This window comes from Panthera tigris, chromosome C1 (assembly GCF_018350195.1).
Source record: "Panthera tigris isolate Pti1 chromosome C1, P.tigris_Pti1_mat1.1, whole genome shotgun sequence".
NCBI classification, from domain to species: Eukaryota; Metazoa; Chordata; class Mammalia; order Carnivora; family Felidae; genus Panthera; species Panthera tigris.
In genome coordinates, this window is record NC_056667.1 from 17,827,406 (window position 1) to 17,848,712 (window position 21,307).

Consider the following 21,307-nt stretch of genomic DNA (forward strand, 5'->3'; position numbering starts at 1 on the left):
GTGCCCCTCGGAAATCCTTGCTGAGACTGATGCGGCCAAGGGCACAGGGGTTGGCCCAGCTGGCCAGAGACCAAAGAGCTCATCTATAGTAAGAGCACATTTCTTTGTTTGAAACAAAAGACAGGTATTCAATCAAACAAGTAGTGTGCTTTTTCTTTAGGAGGGGAGCCCCCTCCCCACCGAGCACAGCCTCACACGGAGGGCCATGGGGTGGAGCGGGACACTGGGAGACTGCTCTGGCTGTCGTGGGGATCCAGTAGTCCCTGGCAGCCTCCGCCCATGAAACCCAAGACTGTTTGGGAGCGTGGTTGGAGAACCCCTAGACCAGATTCCCTTTTCCGGATCCTTCATTTAACGTCGTGCCTTCTCGTTGCCTTCAGAACAACAAGCTTGTGTGGGTGAAATGGCTACAAAGCTGCTTTTTTCACAAACGTCGAAACGTAAGTTCTGGCTACACGGCAGGGCCCAGGTCTCGGAGCCATGATTGTTCGGATGCTCAGCCACAAAATGACAAAAAGCTTGGTCCCTATAGGCGAACGCTCAGCTATGCTCGCCCGTACCCTGGTGGGTATAGGTTAACAAGGCAGTTGTTTGAGAACACCCGTCACTACCCCCCGGGTAAGGCTAGTCACCTTGTAGGAGGGCTGACAACACTGATTCCATGTTTGGCTCTCCATCTTGTTCATGTCTGCTCCACGACCTTCCTCAGGACTATGTGTCCCGGGCCCTCGGAGATTAATAGATATATCTTAGAAATGCCCACCAAGGCCGGGATGGCGGGCGGCTTGTTTTAGCCTCCCACGAATCCGTTAGAGAGAACATAGTCTTTCTCTTTCCTGATGCACAGGATCTAATTAAAGGCCAGCTGTCAACCAGGGGCACTCAAGCCCTTTGAGGTGCAGGCGAACCCTCTGATCTCACTACAACGCCCTTCTGAGTGTCCCCTGGCCCTTTCAAACCTGCAAGCTGAGGTCTGGATTTTGCAGAGAATTACGATGCAGCTGCGTGGCTTATCCTCCCCCCAACAACGCCCCCTCCCCCCGCCACACCCCATCAGTAAATTACCCTGAACAAAACTCTGTGTAAACTGCACGGAGTCGCCTGCTTCGTTTCCTGGCCTCAAAGCGCCATCTCAGTTTGGGGGATACTTTACCATCTCTCTGCCACCTTCTAACATACCTGCTTCCAGGAGACACCAAGTCTCATAATTAGAAGGGAAAATGGGACTTCTTTATAACCAGAGGTCTAAAGTGCGGTCTAAAACCGGGATCACAGACCCAGGAGTCCAGTTCTCTGACGGGTCGTTACCCCCACCCCCAACAAATCAGACTCCTTGGTGGGTGGATCCCTTGGTTCTTTCTTTTCTGGGAAAGGGGAGAGCGATCCGGGTCCTTCTTGGCTGGGCTCTGCCTTCTGAGAGTGAGGTTTCCTGACCGGGAGGAGAGAGGAAGTGAAGGTGGAGGGCAGGAGGTAGACGAAGGGAAGACCAGAGAAAAGTGAATGCTGCTAGTCAAAGTCACGTGACTGGTAAATGGCACAGCTGGGATTTGAAGCCAGGTCTGTCTGATAATAAAACCGGAGGGGCGCCCGGTTGGCTTCGTTGGTTAAGCGTCCGACTCTTGATTTGAGCTCAGGTCATGATCTCACAGCTCGTGAGTGTGAGCCCCGGGTCAGACTCTGTGCTGACCGCGCAGAACCTGCTTGGGATTCTCTCTCTCCCTCTCTCTTTGCCCCTCCGCTGCTCATGCTCTCTCTCTCTCTCAAAAAAAAAAAAAAAAAAAAAAAAAAAAGCTGTGTTAATTCCGTAAGTCAGAGACTATCCCCTGCTTACTGGGTTTTGAGGTCCACGCTAGAGGACTCATGAACCAGGAGGCTAAGACTCGGGGAGGCGGGAGTTCAGCAGGTGCCAGAGAAAGGTATGACACTCATAAAGATGTGCTCCAAACCTCCCTCCCCCCAGATCCAGATGGTCCCTTGTGGCGTCAGCCCTTGGTTGTCTATTGTGACCTGACCTCTGACATTGTCCAGGGATGCTTTCTCTGACTGCCCCGTCACCCCAAAGGCAGTGGGGTGATGTGACAGCCAGTCAGCCTCTGACCTCGGCCCATTCTTGTCCTCACCCTTCTTAGAGGTCGGCCCGAAGCCGGCGAGTCAAAGGATGGGGTGGCTTCTGCGGCTGGGGTTTCTAAAGTGCCGTAAGAGCCCTCTATGGCCTCAGGCAGGATGCGCCCAGGCTCTCAAGTCCAGGTGGCGTCTTGGGTCCTTGGAAAGCTTAGACTTGGAGGGATGCTGAAGAAAGCTTACCTGGCCATGTAATGCCCTAGTGTCCCGCCTCTGACTTCAGCCTTCTGGAGGCTCTCAGCCCTCCAGTTGCCAGTAACGTCACCCTCGATTTCTGATTCCCTCTCCCCTCCTCCTCCTTCTTCTTCCCCCTCCTCCTCCTCTTCCTCCTCAGGGCTGCTGTCCCAGCAAAAGGTCAGTGTGTGAAGAGAAACTGGGGGCTCCCCAGGGACCAGATTCAGCCCTGGTGATGAAAAGCAGCTGGTCCAGGAGGAAAGGTTGTCTTTCAGGGGATCTTCCAGGAAACTCAGGTCCTGGGAGAAATCGTGGAGGAGGAGAGACTCCTGACACCCATCGCCACCTGGCCCTTGGCCCGGTCCCTTCTTGGCTAAACAACAAGACTCGGGCTCATCCCGGGGAGAGGAGCCCCCAGTGCTGGCCCCGCTTCTGTCTGAAGCATCCGCAGCCGAGGAGCCTTCGGCCTGGCTGGGAGGAGTCCAGGTGCCCCCCACCTCCGAGTGCCCTGGGGTCCGGTGGTCCTGCCCCAGGAAGGGCGGTGGTTCAATGTAGGGCTGGAAGCTGACACCGTCATCTGTGTCCTCCTCATCGTCCTTCTCCTCCTCAGCACTGTCCTCCTCTGATCCTGCCTGGACGGTGGCTGGGGTCCTGACACTAGGGCTCGGCCTGACCCTTCTGGTCAGTTCCTTTTGGGGACAGAGGATCAAGGCATCTGGGGACTCAGGGCCACAGGGCTGAAAGGTTGCCACGGGGCGTCTGTGTCCAGTAAAGTCCTGATTTGGGGAGGGGAGAAAAGAAGGGAAAATTTAGGCTTTCCTGAAGCCTGGGTCCCCCCGGAAACAGACCCCGAGACAAAGATTCAAATGTAAATAGTTCTTTTGGGAAGTGATCCCAGGAAACACTAGCAAGGGAGTAGGAAATTTCGGTGAGGCTGGGGAGAGCCGCCCATAAGAGGGTATCATCAGGCAAGTTACCCCTGGGGTAACTGAGCTGGGGGCTCAGGGCACCATCGGGTGAGGGGCGGGGCGGGGCGCAGAAATGTCTAACACAGACGTTGTCATTCAGTTGGGATTTCCCTGAGGGTCCCAGAGCCAGGGACTTTGAAACCACTCCTGTGTGGCCACGATACTCAGAATCCATCCTCAAAGCCATCCTGACCCAAGTGCCCACCACACCTCACCTATGGCCCAGCCACCCTCAGCAGACCCTCGTTTGAACAAATTGGACCCATCTGACCTCTCCAGGCTTCCCCCCCGCCCCAACTGGCCCACAGCCTTAAGGAAGTGAGGCAGCAGGCAAGGGAGGGGATCCCAGGGTCAGCCGAGGCAAGACTCACCCTTGCTTAAACCATGAACTAAGTGTTGGGACCCTTCTAAGATTTCCCCTTTTGGTACCACCCTCTCCCCTTCCCCCTTCTGGGCATCTCTCCTGAGTCCCAAGGCTAGTGGCCCTGCTCTCAGTACCTGACAAACCCGATGAAGTTATTTCACTTTGGAGACTGAAGGCACTGCTCCCTCCCATTTGAATTTTGGCGAAGTTCAATTCAAATTGAATATTTGCCATTTGAATTTGGCGCCAAAGGAATGAATTGCTAATGGTGGAAATTTAAACACAAAGACAGGAGATGTCTGTGGTGTGGACTATCTTGATAGTCTGGTCTGTCTGTCTGACCTATGTCTAAGTCCAGCCCCATTTCCTTATTCTTAACAACCCTCCGCCTCTGTTGCACATGCCCAGATTTGCCATACCAGGGCCCATGGCATCTTTGCCTGCTGAAACCAGGGGTTGTCTGTGAACCTCCTCCAGATCACATGGCCGATGGCAATGACCAACAGCAGTGGAAGCAGAAGCAGCAGTAACCCCAGGAATACCCAGTTGGCTCCTAAGAAAGGAAGAACGAGAACCACAGAAACAATGACCATGGCTCTCATCTATCAAGTGCACCTGTGCAGCGGGCTTCACGTACATTATCCCACGTGATCCTCATAAGACTACACCGACCCTACAGATTACGGAAACCAAGATTCAGAGAGGTTATGTAAGCTACCCAAAGACACACAGCGGCTATGGTGAAGCTGGGATTTTAATTGAGGTGAGTCTATCTCTAGACCCATGCTCTTGACCACCTTATGATAAAGATAGTCTGTCCCGGGGTGGGGGGTGGGGTGGGAAACCTCACTTCTGTACCACTTTGCACTCACCTGGGGCCCCCAGGAAGAAGCAGGTAGGCTTAGAGAACCCACTGTACTTAGGATCACCAAAGGTATAGATGGTTCTGGCACTGAGGCAGTAGGGTCCGCTGGTGGCTGGCTGCAGGGGGATCTGGACTGGCTGGCCACGGGGAGTGGCTGGAAATCGTGTCTGTTTGGAGAGAGAACAGGGGTGGGCAGACCTGCTGTGGGGATGGGCTCTGCACAACCGGGACAGGGTGGGGCTGGCAAGATACTGCCGTGACCCCCACATCTTTCCCTGCGTTAAAGTTTACGCATTAAGGGAGCACCTCCCAGCATCATCTGGCTTCTTTTCCACCGGGTCCTGAGGTACAGATGGTCTGAGCTCAGAAGCAGCCCTGCCACTCAAGGTCCCCCTTGTGTGCCGCCCCCCAGGGCCTGCGGGTCCCTCTTTGAAGGGCAGATTCCGCAGGCTGCCTGCGCTCGGAGTCTCACGGTGTATTTGGGGGTAGGGAGCATCCTTCAGCCATCACAGACCCGGAAAACGCTAGGCCTTCCCTGCCCAGTCTGGTGTGGGTCACATGTGGTGACTAGCACTTGAAGTGTGACTGGTCCAAACTGAGATGCGCTCCAACTATAAAATACACATGGGCTTCCAAAGACTGGGTGTGGGGCGCCTGGGTGGCTCAGTCGGTTGAGCATCTGACTTCGGCTCAGGTCATGATCTCGTGGCTCGTGAGTTCGAGCCCCACGTTGGGCTCTGTGCTGACAGCCCGGAGCCTGGAGTCTGCTTCAGATGCTGTGTCTCCTTCTGTCTCTGCCCCTCCTCTACTCACACTGTGTCTCTCTGTCTCTCTCTCAAAAATAAACCTTAAAAAAACCTCAAAGACTAGGTGCAAAAAGTATGTAAAACATGCCAACAGTTTTCATATTATTTACATGTTGAAATGATAACATTTTATGGGATGAAATAAATTATTAAAATGAAATTAACTTGGTTTTCTTCATTTAATGAGGAACATTTATTTTTTTTTTTTTTTTTTTTTTTTTTTAATTTTTTTTTTTCAACGTTTTTTATTTATTTTTGGGACAGAGAGAGAGACAGAGCATGAACGGGGGAGGGGCAGAGAGAGAGGGAGACACAGAATCGGAAACAGGCTCCAGGCTCCGAGCCATCAGCCCAGAGCCTGACGCGGGGCTCGAACTCACGGACCGCGAGATCGTGACCTGGCTGAAGTCGGACGCTCAACCGACTGCGCCACCCAGGCGCCCCTAATGAGGAACATTTAAAATGACACATGTGGTTCACATTATATTTCTTTTTTTAATTGTTTAAAAATTTATTTATTTATTTATTTATTTATTTATTTATTGAGAGAGAAAGAAGGCAGAAGTGAGCAAGGGGCAGAGAGAGAGAGAGAGAAAGAAGTGGGACTTGTGCTCACCCGATGTGGGACTTGAACTCATGAACCGCGAGATCATGACCTGAGCGAAAGTCAGACACTTAACAACTGAGTCACCCGGGCGCCCACTCACATTCTACCTCTATTGGACGGGGGTGGTCTATAATGTTTGAGTTGTTCTTGAAGAAAAAAAAAATTTTAATCTTTATTTATTTTTGAGAGAGAGAGAGAGAGAGAGTGCGCAAGCTGGGGAGGGGCAGAGAGAGAGGGAAACACAGAATCCGAAGCAGGCTCTGGGCTCTGAGCTGTCAGCACAGAGCCCGACGCGGGGCTCGAACCCACGAACCATGAGATCACGACCTGAGCCAAAGTCAGATGCTTAAGTGACTGAGCCACCCAGCTGCCCCTAGAATATTTGAGATATCCTTAAAGGCAGGGACCATCTGAAGACGATCTATATCCCTGGGATCCAGAGTACATATGCAGAGTGTCAGGAGTGTGAATGCTGGTTCAGCAAGACAGAAAGAACAAAACCAGGGGCAGTAAACTACACGGGTCAAATGTGGCTTGCCACCATTTTTGTACACGGCGTTTTCCTAGAACACAGCTATGCCCATATATAGACCTAGTGTCTATGGCTCCTTCTGTGCAGTAGACGTAGAGTTGACTAGCTGTGAAAGCCCACATGACTCTCAAATTCAAAAAAAACATTTGCTATCTGGCTCTTTACGGGAAAAGTTGGCCGACCTCTGCCATCAATAAACATGTGCAGACAGGCACATGTTCATGTGTGAGAAACGAGTCTGAAGCTGGGTATTTGTGGTAGTCTCTGGGTACTTTTAGTTTTCTTCCTAGAGCGTATCTGTACTTTCTGATTTTTTGGTAATGAATCCAGGGGCTTGGCAAGCAGGCTTCCTAGCGCCTCTCATGCTTCAATCAGATATCATTGGGAAAAAAGGATTTCATAATTAAAAATGAAATATATATATGTATATTGGGTAGAAAAACTGTGCTGTTACCACCTATAATGTGAAGGGGCAGGACGCCCTGTGCTTGGCCTCTTAGGGGGAAAAGGGCAGGGGTGGGCTGCAGGCCAATCGTGCTGCACAGAGTCAGGGAGTGACTGCCAGGGGTGGGGGTATGCGGGGAAGGCTTCCTGGAGTTGGTGTGCAGAAAGCAGGCAGGGAGGGTGAGAGGCACTGGGTTTTGGTGGGGCGGTAGGGGATGGGGGCGGGGGGGGGGGTCCAGCCAGAGGGCAGGAAAGAGGCTTCCTACCTTATTCTTTGTTCCCTCCTTCCAGAAATCCACCTCGTACTTCAGATCCGGTGGGGGCATGCAGTGTGGCAGCTGATATGTGGCATTGATGCTCAGGATCGCCTCCTTCCGGGTGACTACCAGGACGGGTGGGGCTGGCTCCACTGGCAGAAATAGAACCAGACCTGTCGGCATCTATCCCCCTGCCCCCAGGCAGGCCTGCTCCTCCGCTCCCCCCAAGCCCCGCCCCCAGCCCAGAGACAGCTCCTAGAAAGGGAAAAATGGCTCTAGTGTTTGCATCAAGAGCCTTCAAGCCATTTGGTTGAAGTCTTGCAGTGACCTTGGAAGGGAGCTACCACTATTCCCATCTTACAGAAGAGGCAAACTGAGGCTCGGAGAGGTCAAATGAACAGGCCAAGCTCACAGCTAACCTGCCTTTCCTCATGCTGTCCCTTGCACCTGGGCGCCCTTCCCGTATCGCTGGGCTGTCAGAATCTTGCCCACTTGGTGCCACATCACCACAGAGCAGCTGCAAACAACACACACGCATTATCTTGGTTCTGTGGGTCAGAGTCCAGTGGACTCCGATTACATATTAAGCCCTGGGCAGGGAGCTGGAGGGAACGGGGATCTTGACCTCCAGGAGCTGGAGGAAATTCGGGGGAAATGAAGTATGCAAACTACCGAAACTCAAGCGAGAAAATGACCAGGGCCACAGCCGAGGGCAGGAAAAGGCAGGAAAGGTCATTCCGGCATGGAGTGTGCTATGGGAGAATCAGGAGAGCTTTAGGGAGGCGGAGGCAAAGCCAACATTAATACTACTTACAAAAGTAACCTCCTCGCCGCCTCTTTCCTTCTAATCTCTTATTCCTGTCCGTCCTGTCCGTCCGTCCATCCTCCTGTTCATCCTTCGCTCTTCTAGCCTGTCTGCCCGCTCGCCTTCCCACCCTTCCTTCCTTCCTCTTCCTTTAGACTGTCTTCCTGCCTTTAGTCTAGCCAACCACCTGCTCTCCTACCATCCACCCTCCCCATCCATCCATTCTTCTTCACTTTCCATACATCTTTCCTTCTTGTCTGTCCCCCCTCCCTTGTTCTCCTTTCCTCCTGTCCTTCCGTCCCTTCCCAGGCAGCCAGTCAACCTTCTATTTGCTTCCATCTAGCCCGTGACCCGTCCATCTGCCTTTCCTTCCTGTTCTCCCTCTTTCCCATCCACACATCCTTCCTCCCTGGTGAGCATGTCTTTCCATGTAGCCTTCTTCCTTCCCCTCCTCCACCATGTCCTCTGTACCCCCTCCATGTGTCCTTTCTTCTTACCCATCCGTCCTTCTACCCTTTTCATCCATCCACCCAGCCAGCTTGTACCCCAGCCAGTTCTTCTTCCTTCCTACTCTCCCTCCCTGCCACCCTTCATTCAAGCCCTTCCTCCTCTCCATCGGAGCCTTAATTTGCTCGCAAGTATTTTGAGAAGGCTGGGCAGCAAGTTACAGATCTCAGCTCCGTGAGGATATTGTCTGAGTATTTATCTTCTCCTTCTTACCACCCCGCCTCACTCTCGGTCTGGTTCAAATACCGTGTTCAAGACTAGAAAGACCCAGATTCACGTTCCATCTCCACCCCTTATTAACTGTGTGTCCTGGCAATTTCCTTAACTTTTGTGGATCTTACTTATTATTATTTTTTTTTAAATGGGGCAATGAAAGTGAACCCCACAGGTCTGTCGTTAGGATTAGAAATAAAATATACTGGGAAGAGAAAAGTGCTCTCCTCACTCAGTGTTTGTTTGTTTGTTTTTATGACATTTATTTATTTATTTTTGAGAGACAGAGCACGAACGGGGGAGGGGCAGAGAGACAGGGAGACACAGGATCTGAAACAGGCTCCAGGCTCTGAGCTGTCAGCACAGAGCCCATTGCGGGGCTCGAACCCATGAACCGCGAGATCATGGCCTGAGCAGAGGTCTGACACTTTACTGATTGAGCCACCCAGGCACCCCAACACTGGTGATTTCTGAATGTGGTACACATGGGGGATGATTTCCTCTCTATTTCTATTTTCTTTGCCCCCCCCACCCCCAATTTCTACACTGTACAGGAGTTACTTTTGCAACTGGCATTTAAAAAAAATTGTTTCTTAAAGAGAACTTGAACATAAAAAATAGCACCAAGCATATGCCGGCAGATCTCCCCTGACACCCTGCCACGATGCCAGGCTACGTGGGGCTGCCTCTGCTTTAGAGAAGTGGAGACAGTGGCCGGGACAGCAGGGCCTGGACAGGGAGCCTCCCACCTGGTCCCTTAGCCACAGACCTACCGTCAAAAAGGTAATCCAGGTACTTGGACTCCACCGGGGGGACCTGGAGCCGGTAGAAACTGCCCACACACGCCCCTTGAACTTGTTGTACAGGTCTTGTTTCTCCAGGCACATCAGAGAACAGGCCAGCTCTTTGGTTCCTGCACACTGTTTCACTTTTCGCCACCGTCTGGGGGTCGGAGCGCTGAGGGAGGAGACAGGAGAGCGTGGGCTGCAGACTCAGCCTCTGGGGCCAGGGAGCTTGGAGAACACCGACTCCCTTGTCCCTTCATCCGCCTGATCGTCCACCCGTCTGACCTATCAGCCAGCCACGGGCTGGGACAGAATGAGAACAGTCCGGTTAGGAGCTCAGGCTCTGGAGAGAAGCACGCGGTGGGATCCCGGCTGCGTCCCTCACTAGCTCCGGGGCCCCCGGCAGGCCAGCCTCCCTCCTCCTCCTCCTCCTCCTCCTCCTCCTCCTCCTCCTCCTCCTTCTCCTCCTGCCTCCCCAGGGCTGCATGGTGCCTGCCATCACTGGTACCAGCAGCCACTTCCCCCGTTCTTCTCCGCTCAGGCCTTGCGGGCCACCTGCTGTGTGCCAGGCATCGTGCTGGATGCTGCGTGGCTGTCAGCGGGGACCCGCAGGCCTGTGATGTGAGTGTTCTGAGAACACCGTTGTCCAAAGAAGGGACCAGCACCCCGGGCATTATTCCTGGGGAACTGGCAATGCCGGGCAGGTCCTGCCCTCGGGAACGTGACGGGGAAGGGGTGAGAGACAATCATCACATCACTGAGGTAAATCCGGGAGCAGGTAGGTGCAGTGACAAGGGGGAATGGCATGGCAGGTGGTGGGGGGGAGGGGTCGGGGGGAACTCCTTTCCACAGGTGGCTCAGGAAAGGCCAGGAAGGTAATATTGAGGCCGCAATGGCAAAGCAGCCGGGTGAAGGCCTGGGGGAAGGAAGTGTCCAGAAAAAAGCAAGGAGGCCAGCGGGGCTCAAGGCCAGCGGGTGAGGCGGGGAGAGGTGTGGGCACAGGGGTGGGTGGGAAGAGCAGGCAGGGCCTTTCCGTCTTGCCAAGGAGCTTGGATTTTATCTCAGGTATGCTAGGAAGCCACTGGAAAGTTCTGAATGGGGGGGCTGAGGTGACCTAATTTCTGTTTTTGAGAGATCAACCTCTGATAAACCAGCTGGGAGGCCGCAGCAGCGGTCTAAGAGAAAACAGAGGTGAGGATGTAAGGAATGGGCTGGACTGGGCTTATATTTTGGAGGTAAGGCCAACAGGACTTGCTCGTGGACTGGATGTGGGACATGAGGCAGGGAGAAACCAGAGCGACTCCTGGGTTTGGGAACTGAACGACCCGTGAGTGGAGGAGGCTAGATGGGGGCAGCAAAGAGGACGGATTTTTGGAAAGAACTCCTGTTTTGTTTCTTGGTGGAGTTACAGCATATAAACGTTAACAATAAAATGAAACCTGGTCTAGTTATATTCAATTTTTTTTATGTGTATTTATTTTTGAGAGAGAGAGAGAGAGAGAGACAGAGCACGAGTGGGGGAGGGGCAGCGAGAGAGGGAGACACAGAACCCAAAACAGGCCCCAGGCTCCGAGCTGCAGAGCCCGACGCGGGGCTCGAACCCATGAACCGTGAGATCATGACCTGAGCCGAAATCAAGAGTCAGACACCCCACCAACTGAATCACCCAGGCGCCCCTATATTAACATGAGACGAAATATAAACTTCAAAGTCCAAAGAAATACTAAAGGGGAAAAGAATCACCACATAATGAAAAATTATTCCGTTTACCGGGATGATATAAAAAAAACTCTCCCTGGGGCGCCTGGGTGGCTCGGTCGGTTGAACGTCTGACTCTTGATCTCGGCTCAGGTCATGATCTCATGGGTCGTGGGACTGAGCCCCGCGTCTGGCTCCACGCTGAGCGTGGAGGCTGCTTAAGGGTCTCTCCCTGCCCCTCCCCCACTCACACTTTGTCTCTCTCAAACTAAATAAATAAACATTAAAAAAAATTCTCCCTGAGTATTACGCTAAGTGAAATAAGTCAGTCAGAGAAAGACGGATACCATATGTTTTCACTCACATGTGGATCCTGAGAAACTTCACAGAAGACCAGGGGGAGGGGAAGGGGAAAAAAAAAGTTACAAACAGAGAGGGAAGGAGGCAAACCATAAGAGACTCTTAAATATGGAGAACAAACTGAGGGTTGATGGGGGTGCGGGGGAGAGGGGAAGTGGGGGATGGGCATTGAGGAGGGCACCTGTGGGGATGGGCACTGGGTGTTGGATGGAAACCAATTTAACAATAAATTATATATTAAAAAAAATTCTCCCTTATATGTGCCTGCTAAATAGATACACACTCTAGACAGCAAAACCAGACAACACTATAGGAAGAAACAGAAAAACCACAATTATAATAAGAAATGTTTAATATGCCTCACTCAGTAATTGAAGATTGAACAAGTAAAAATAATTATTAAATACATAAAGCACAAAAAAAAGAACAACGTAATTATCAAAGTTGGCTTAATGAACATAAATAGGACTGAAAAAATTGGTTGAGCCACATGTGAACCATCAGCAAATTATTATTTTTATTTTTATTTTTTAATTTTTTTTTTAACGTTTATTTATTTTTGAGACAGAGAGAGACAGAGCATGAACGGGGAGGGACAGAGAGAGAGGGAGACACAGAATCGGAAGCAGGCTCCAGGCTCTGAGCCATCAGCCCAGAGCCCGACACGGGGCTCGAACTCACAGACCGCGAGATCGTGACCTGAGCTGAAGTCGGACACTTAACCGACTGAGCCACCCAGGCTCCCAACAAATTATTATTTTTTAAAAATTTTTATTTATTTTTGAGACAGAGAGAGACAGAGCGTGAGCAAGAAAGGGGCAGAGAGGGGGTGGGGAACACAGAATCTGAAGCAGGCTCCAGGCTCCCAGCTGTCAGCAGAGAGCCTGATGCGGGGCTCGAACTCACGAACCATGAGATCATGACCTGAGCTGAAGTCAGACGCTCAGCGGACTGAGCCACCCAGGCGCCTCAAACCATCAGCAAATTATTAACCGAAATAATACATAGTCCTATTGGCTTAGGGCCCCACCCTTATGACCGCATTTGATCTTAATTTCTTCTTGAAAGGCCCTATCTCCACATATAATCACGTGGGGGGTTAGAGCTTCAGGCTATGAATATGAGGGTATACAATTCAGTCCGTAACAGAGCTATTATGAATTACAGTGCTATGAATGTTCGTGTACAAGTCTTTGTATGGACATGTTTTCATTTCTCTTAAATAAAGCTTTAGGAGTAGAACCTGGGAGATTTGGTAACTGAAGGGGAAACTTGACAAGAAACTGTCAAGCTGATTTGCAAAGTGACTGTACATTCCCACCAACAGTGCAGGAGAGTTCTAGTTCCTCCACAAGCTTGTCAACACTTAGTATTGTCAGTCCTTTGAATTTTAGCCATTCTAGTTGGTGTGTGGTTGCGTTTCATTGTAGCTTTAATTTGCCTTTCCCTAATGACTAAGGTTGTCGAACATCTTTTCATGTGCTTATTGGCCACTCCTTATTGGCCACTCGTGCACTTTTTTGTGAAGTGATTATTCCAGTTTTTTCAGGTGATTTGTCTTCTTATTGTGATGCAGGAGTTCTTTATCTATTTTGGATACTAGTCTTTTTCCAGTGTATATATTGTAAACATCTTTTTCTCAATGGCTGGACTTTTTTCTTTTTCTTTAAGCATTTTTTTTTAAAGACTAAAAGTTTTAAATTTGATGAAATCCAGTTTATTAGATATTATGGACTAAATTTCATTCTCCCCAAATTCAAATGCCAAAGCCCTAACCCCCGATGACTGTATAGGCTTTTGGAGATGGGGCCTTTAAAAAGGTGATTAAGGGGCACCTGGGTGGCTCAGTCAGTTGAGCGTCTGACTTCGGCTCAGGTTATGATCTTGCAGTTTGTGAGTTCAAGCCTTGCATCGGGCTCTGTACTGACAGCTCAGAGCCTGGATCCTGCTTCAGATTCTGTGTCTCCCTCTGTCTCTACCCCTCTTCCACTCGCTCACTCTCTCTCAAAAATAAAAAGAAACATTAAAAATTTTTAAATAAAAAGATAATTAAGATTGAATGTGGTCATAAGGGTGGGACCCTAAACCAACCGGACTTAATAGTTAAAAAAAAATTTTTTTTAGTGTTTATTTATTTTTGAGAGAAAGACAGAGCATGAGTGGGGAGGAGCAGAGAGAGAGGGAGACACAGAATCCAAAACAGGCTCCAGGCTCTGAGCTGTCAGCACACAGCCCGACGCGGGGCTCGAACTCACGACCTGCGAGATCATGACCTGAGCGGAAGTCAGACATTTAACTGACTGAGTCACCCAGGCACCCTGGACTTATAGTCTTTAAAGAAGAGAAAAGGCTACCAGGCATACTCTCACACAGAGAACAGGTCATGTGAGAACAGAGAGAAGGTGACCGTTTTCCACGGCCAAGGAGAGACGCTTCAGGAAAAAGCAAACCTGCTGACACCTCGATCTTGGACTTCCAGCCTCCAAAACTGAGAGAAAATAAATTTCTGTTGTTTAAACCACTCAGGCTATAGTATTTTGTCATGGTAGTCCTAGCAGACTAATACGGATTTTGGTACCAGAAATCAGGTGCTAATGTAAGAAATAGCTGAAAATGTGAAAGTGGCTTTGCCCCTGGGTTTGGGTAGAGGTGGGAGAGATTTTCAGGTGCGTGCTAGAAAATGCCTAGAGTGCCTTGAAGAGACCATCGGTAGGACTATGGAGCCAAAGGTGGTTCTGGGGAGAGCTCAGATGCAAAGGAGGAACGTCTTACTGGAAACTGGGGGAAAGGCGATCGTTGTTACAAAGTGGCAGAGACTTGGCTGAATTGTGTTTTGGTGTTTTGTGGGAAATAGAAGTTGAAAGTGATGAACTTAGATATTTAGCTGAGGAGATTTCTTTCTTTTTTTTTTTTAGAGAGAGAATGTGAGTGGGGAAGGGGCAGAGGGAGGGAGAAAGAGAGAGAGGGAGAGAAGGGGGGGGAGAGAGAGAGAGAGAGAGAGAGAGAGAGAGAGAGAGAGAGAGAGAGAGAATCTTAAGTAGGATCCACACTCAGTGCAGAGCCCAATGCAGATTCGATCTCACAACCCTGGGATCGTGACCTGAGCAGAAATCAAGAGACAGACGCTCAACTGACTAAGACATCCAGGCACCCCAGCTGAGGAGATTCCTAAGCAAAGTGTTGAAGATGTGGCCGGATTTCTCCTTACTGCTTATGGTAAACGGAGAGAGGAAGACAGGCACATAGAAAGGACTGTTAAGCAAAAAGAAACCAGAAGTAGGAAATTCTCAGCCTATGCATATGGCAAAAAAGTAGAAAGCATGTTCTAGAAGGAACACCATGGGTGTGGTTGAAAACTCATTTCATAAGGAGATCGTGGATGGGGCTTGCTGATTTAATCACCCATCTCAGCAGAAGCCAGGAACAGAGGTGGAATTATAGTTATCTATCTACCCATTTCACACTCACTGAAAAAATCTAAAGCAATAGCTAAGTAGTGATCAGCACAGCTAACACACACATTGTGTCCTTTAAAACCATTTTCTAGGGGCGCCTGGGTGGCTCAGTCGGTTAAACATCCGGCTTCGGCTCAGGTCATGATCTCGCGGTCCGTGAGTTCGAGCCCCGCATCGGGCTCTGTGCTGACAGCTCAGAGCCTGGAGCCTGTTTCGGATTCTGTGTCTCCCTCTCTCTCTCACCCTCCCCTGTTCATGCTCTGTCTCTCTCTGTCTCAAAAATAAATAAAACGTTAAAAAAAAATTAAAAAAAAAAACATTTTCTACTAAGTGGACAAATGGCTGATTCTGGTTTTAGGTCAGGAATTGTGCAAATGATCCTGCAACATCTTGTTTATAACAGCAATAATCAAAACTACTAGAGTCAAATTAAAAGGACTCTGGAGCCAACCTGAAAATATTTTTTTGCTGGCCAGAGATGGGACAACTCCAGTTTTAACGAGTAGACAGCTTGCAATGGATTGAAACCATCAGATATGTTTAAGCACTCGAGTTCATAACAATTAAAAAAAAAAATTGATCACCTTTGGGAGATGAGAAGGAATTCAATTCGTGATCTTGAAAACTTGAGAGAGAAAAAAAAAATGAAGGATATGTCCCATCTGGCCCATCTGAAGAGTACCACTGAATATCACATACTACAGGAGAGGAAGCATGTCTTTGTAAAATAATTCCAACTAATCCATGAAAAAAAAAATGATACAATTAGAATATCATCATTTTAGAATCCTCATAGGTGTTTAAAAGTGTCAAGGGGAAGGCAAACATCATAAAGTCCAGAGGAGGGACTTTCAACCCTAATCAGTTTATTCTGGCTCCCCTATTCCCAGCTATGGGGCTTTGAGCAAAATATCCTCTTGCAGAAGACCTCGGCTGCTCTCTCCTCACAGGGCTGTGTGTCAATAAAGACACTTAACGTGCCGACACGGTACATGTTAGGTGTTTTCGGCCTCCTGATATAGTTCTGTACGGTTCTTTTTTTTTTTTTTTTTTTAAGTTTACTTACTTATTTTGAGAGAGAGCGCACACGAGCAGGGGAGAGGCAGAGAGAGAGGGAGAGAGGATCCCAAGCAGGCTCTGCACCGCCAGCTCAGGGCCCAACGCAGGGCTCGAACTCACAAACCTGAGCCGAACTCATGACCTGAGCCGAAACCAAGAGTCGAATGCTTAAGTGACTGAGTCCCCCACGCACCCCCCCCCCCCCCACAGTTCTTTTTTTTGAAAGCTTGCTGGCCCGTGTGCCCTTTTCCAAGGCAGGCCCCCATCGCTCGTGTCTGGACGCTACAGAAGGAGGGACCATGACAGAACAGGAAGCACATGAGCTTTGGGGTCGGACGGACTTGGCTGTTTCTTCTGGCTCCATCCTTGGTTTCCTGGGGTAAGTCACAGCACCTCTCTGAGCTCAGGCTCCTCGCCTCTAAAATGGGGGAAATGCAGGCATGCCTGGGGATCCAGGGAGCAAAAAGTGAACTCTTCACGCGAGACCTTAGCGCTCAGCCAGGCACAGGAGGGTCCCGCGTCCACAGCGCTCACCTCCCCCTTCCTGCTTCCTCCTCCTCGCCAATCCTAAAGGAGTCCTCCTGACTCTCTGCTTTTATCACCTTACGCTCCTCAAGTGACCTCAAGGTTCTTGAGGAAAGAACCTCAAGTGACTCCCATCTGGGTTCAAAAATGGCAAATTTGCTTCCACTTTCAGATTCCTCTGGGTTGGCAGTGGCTGCCTGGGCTGCCCGTTGGGCAGGACCTCAAGTCGCCGTAGGGGGAAGGTTGTGGAGCGACGCCTAACACAGGCTCTGCAGGAGATACGTGTGCCCTCCCTTGTCAGCTGGCACAACTCCAAGCACCTCCCCCAGGCCCTGGAGAATTCTACCACTGGGCCCTCGTAGCTCTCCTCAAGCCGTGTTCTGACTCTTCTCAGAGATCGTCCCCACCCCCTGCGGGCCCATCACCTGTGCCCTGTGCCCTAGTCGACATCGTTCTCGCCGCCAGACCTTTATCTCATTCTCTCCAGGTAGCTGCCCATGCTATCTCCCCCGGGACAAAGGGAACCGGGAAGATGGCCACACCCCACCGCAGGCCCACACAAGCCCCTCCAGCCTCGGCCCACCTCCTCAGTCTCCCCGAACGCCAGACTGGAGGCTCCCCTCTACCTTTGGTAGGCCACAAAATAGGTCACATTCTGGGAGTAGCCAGGCCCTGGGAGCCATGTCAGGTAAACACTGAAGTTCCGGGAGAGCAGCGTCACGTTCTGAGGAGGAGCCAGATGGGGCCTCCCTGTGGGAGAGAAAGAGGTCCTGAAGCCTGGAGCTCCTGGCTGCTCTTGACGTGGGCCATTTGGAGCTGACCAGTGGCGGGCTGGGCAGTCGGGCGCTCACTGAGTTTGAGAACCAGGAGTCATCTGGGGTGGCTAGAGCACAGGGGACATGGTGTCGGCTGGGAGCCCAGGCTCAGGATGCCAATCACGGCCTTGCCACGGACCGGCTGTATCGCAGCCCCTTCCCCTCCGTGGGCCTCAGTGGCTGCTCTGTCCTATAGACAGGAAGCTCCTGCCCATTCTGGCACATGAGGGTTTCAGAAGCACACCGCAGGACAGGAACCACCTACTGGATTTCCAGGACTCCAGGAGGGAACAGGGTCTCAGGAGCAGAGGCTCAGCTCTGTTCGTAGCCATGTCCCCAGAGCCTGTCTGCAACGGTTCCGGGCTCAGAGTAGGTGCACAATAAATATTTGTTGACTAAATGACTATTGTGATAATTTGGATTAGTCCAAAGGCCGCCCAACTGGTCTCCCTGCTTCCAATCTTGCCCATTCTCCACAGAGCAAGCAGCAAGGGTTAAGATGAAAGTCAGATCATGTGGCGTTTCTGCTTTAAACCCTCAACTGGCTTTCACTTCATTCAAGGTTAAACCCAAAGTCTTTATAATCCTCCACAAGATTTACCTAATCCCAGCCACCGCTCTCCCCGTGCTCGCTGCTCTCCAGCCACACTGGCCTCTCTGCTGTTTCTAGAGCCTGCCAGGCACCCTCTTCCTCCAGGCCTTTCCACAAGCTGTTCCCTCCGCCTAGACTGTTCTCCCCCTGGATCTCTAGCAGGCTCGCTCCTTTGTTTCCTTCACATCTCTGCCCAGATGTCACTGTCCCAGTGACACTTTCCCCGACCACCCTTAACTGGCTTCTGCTTCCCCTCTTCGGCACCTCTTCTTCACTGCTAACCCTCATCTTCTGAAATATACACCTGATGACACCTCTTCCCAGTTCTATGTCCTTCCCTCGCCCTTAGAAAAATGTCCACGCTCCTCAGTGAGGTACATGACCGACCATCTTGTCAACCTCTCCCCAGTCGGCTCACTAGGCTCCAGCCAACCTTGTTTCTTGTCCTTCTCAAACTACTGCGTTCTCTTGGGTACCTCTGAACCCAGGGGTCTTCGACTGCCTGGTGTTTGTTCACCTTCTAATTTTTTTTCACCATCTAATCCTTTAAAGACTTGATTCCAAAGTCACTTCCCTCGGGGAGTCTTTCCTGATATCTTTAAGAAATGGTAGTGGTGACTGATGGTGGGACACATCTGACTGATGATGATGACAGCAGCTAATGTGCTCTGCATCCTAACTACGTACCAGGAACTATGCTAAGTACATGGGTTGCATTTCTTTGAATCCTCCCCACATCTCTAGGATGTAGGTACTAACTGTGACCATCACATGACACATGAGGAAACAGGCCTTCTCAGGTAATAAGCTGTAGAATCAGAATTCACATCCAGGCCTAGCCAACTCCACATTCTGAGCTCCTGATCATACTTCCTCTTCTACATTCTCGTGGGGCCTGTTCAGCTTTATTCTTCCAACATCTGCGAACCGCTATTGGCCAATGACATCTGTGCCACGAGTTTCACAGGGGAACACAATTTCATTCCTGCCCTTTAGAAGCTCGTGGACCCAAGGGAGAATTCAGCGCCCTGAAGTGTCACACGGGCCATGGTGGAAATCCATACAGGTTACAGAATGGCATCAGGGTGGAGGGTGGTTGTACCGATGGCTCTCAGCATGGCTCCCCACTTCTGGTCTTTTAACCCAAATGTGGGCATCTGCTTCCACCCCATCCTGTGATCTTTGGCAGGAACTGGGTCACTGGGGTACAGGTGCTATCATTGTTCCCAGCTTTCCAGCTGGTGACCAGCAGAGGCCAAAGTCTATCTGCAATCAGCTTATAAGGTATCCTTTTTTTTTTTTTTCAGCTTATAAGGTATCTTGTGGGCAGGACAGGCCCAAAGTCTGAACTTGGCCACAGTGGAGAAATAGCCACGACAGTAGTTACCTTATTTACTGAGCCTTCAAAGGGTGGGACGCCCTGGTCTGGCACTTTATCCACAAAGCCCCATTCAACCCTCAGGACGAACCAGCCTATAGGGTAGGTGCCATTCTCCTTCCGTGCAGGGGCACTAGATTCACAGACAGACAGTAGGCAATAGGCCTGACGCTACACAGCCAGTTTGCGTGGGGGCCAGGATCTGAACCTGGATCTGGCTGACCTTCACCCTAAACTATCACACAGTTTGTGTTGGGTACATTAAGTGTTCCTCCGGTAAAAGTAGCGTTAGGCCCAGATGGGAAAACTATTGAGTTTGACAGCGAAACAGGGGGACAGAGGACCCCCACCCCTCACACACAGGTACACTGTCCCTCACCAGCTGCAACAGCAGTCACTGCGCAGAGGTGCCAGGGGCTGGGGCATCCCTGAGCTGACCCAGGTGGACGGACGGTCCTGCTCTAGCCACCCACCCCACAGCCAAAGCTGGCCGAGCTTGCTTCAGCCTTAGCCTTCTCTTCAGGGGTCTCACCTGCGCTTTCCTTCCTGGGCAATTCCCCTCAGTGCCCTGGGCCTCAGCTTCCCCATCCGAAAAGGGAGAAAATAGAACCTACCTCATAGAAGGGTTGGGTTGTTTCGCTTTAAATAGGGTAATGTGCCCAGCACAAAGAAGTCTTAGTATTAATTATCAGTATTAGCTTGTGCCCCAAGGCCCTTCTGGGTCTTAAATTGTTAGCGGAAGACTAGGAAGTCTAAGACTGGGGGCAATGTTGGGACCTTCTCCTGATTGGTTGGGGTTTGGCGGGTAGGTCCTATCCTGGGGTGTTTTGTACCCTGCCACCTTATTTACCAGTGGGAGCTCAGAAAAAAAGGTGGCTTTCGTTAGAGTAACAGCAGCACGCAGACTAAGCCAGAGCTCCCTCCCCTCGGGTCTGGGTGGAACTTCTGAAACCGCCCAGGGGGAAAGGATGGCGGCTCCGGGGGAGGGCAGGGCACTCCCCTGACTTCCCCGGGTACCGAGGATCCAGCGTCCTGTGAATGCAGAGGACAGGGCTCCCGGGGAAACCTGAAACAGCACTCTGTAAATCAATGCAGCTGCGTTTTAAAGTGCCACCGTCTTTTCCTGTTCACCTGGAGCTGGACTGGCAGTAAGAATCTGGGTCTCTTTCCTCCCGGAAAGCAATTGCAAAGACTCGGGTGTGTCGAGTTCCAAGCCCCAGTGTAGAAGAAAACGGGCGGTGGGTGGGCAGGGCGGATTCGCATCCCCTCCTCTGGCGGCGGCCGGGCTGAGGCCACTTCCCTCCTTCCGGGAGCTCCGCCGCCCAGGGCAGGCGCCCCGCTGCCCCCTCCCCGCCCGCCCCGCGGCCCCCCGCCCTTACCTTGAGTGGACTGCAGCAGGCACAGGAGCAGGGGGACCCACCGGCCGAGCCCCGCCACGCCGGCTCCCGCGCTGCCCGCCGGGCGCCGCCAGGTCCCCCCTCCAGCCCCGCCGCCCGCCGGCCGGCAGGTGGTTGCGGACGGCAGCCAATGGGAGGCCGAGCCGCGGGCCCCGCCCCCGCGGGCCGGGACTCGGCGGGGGCTTCCCCGGGGGCAGCCCCGCCGCGGGGAGCCGGGCGGCCGGCCGGCTCCCCGCGCCACCGCGGCTCAAAGACGGCTGGAACCTCCTCCGGGTCTGCGTGGCGGTTTGCTCCGCCGCATCGTGGGGGTGGCGGATCAGTAAAGCCATGCCTGGGGGGAGGGGAGGAGAAGGGTTGATGGCCGACGGCCACAGTTAGGGGTTCCAGTACGGGAGCTAAGTCAAACAGCACGAAGAGTTCAGGGCCAGTTCAACAGCACAGCCTCAGACCCCATTGGCGGTGTCCGAGCGTGTTTTATGTGCCGGGTACTAAGCCAAGCACTTCCCGCACGTTAGCTACTTTCATCCCCCCCGAGAATCTGGTGGGTCAGTCCTGTGACTCTCTGCCTCCTTCACAAGGG

At 51.6% G+C, this 21,307-nt stretch overlaps 1 protein-coding gene across 1 annotated transcript; it reads right to left on the reverse strand.

Moving 5' to 3' along the window:
• Positions 1 to 1,796: 1,796 nt before the first annotated feature.
• On the reverse strand, positions 1,797 to 21,056 carry IFNLR1 (interferon lambda receptor 1). Its single transcript, XM_042997772.1, is given in 9 exon segments — positions 1,797 to 3,071; positions 4,047 to 4,180; positions 4,500 to 4,659; positions 7,148 to 7,290; positions 9,437 to 9,472; positions 9,475 to 9,620; positions 17,172 to 17,295; positions 20,710 to 20,909; positions 20,992 to 21,056. Coding segments are annotated over 9 exon segments (1,779 nt in total). The 3' UTR covers positions 1,797 to 2,300.
• Positions 21,057 to 21,307: the final 251 nt, after the last annotated feature.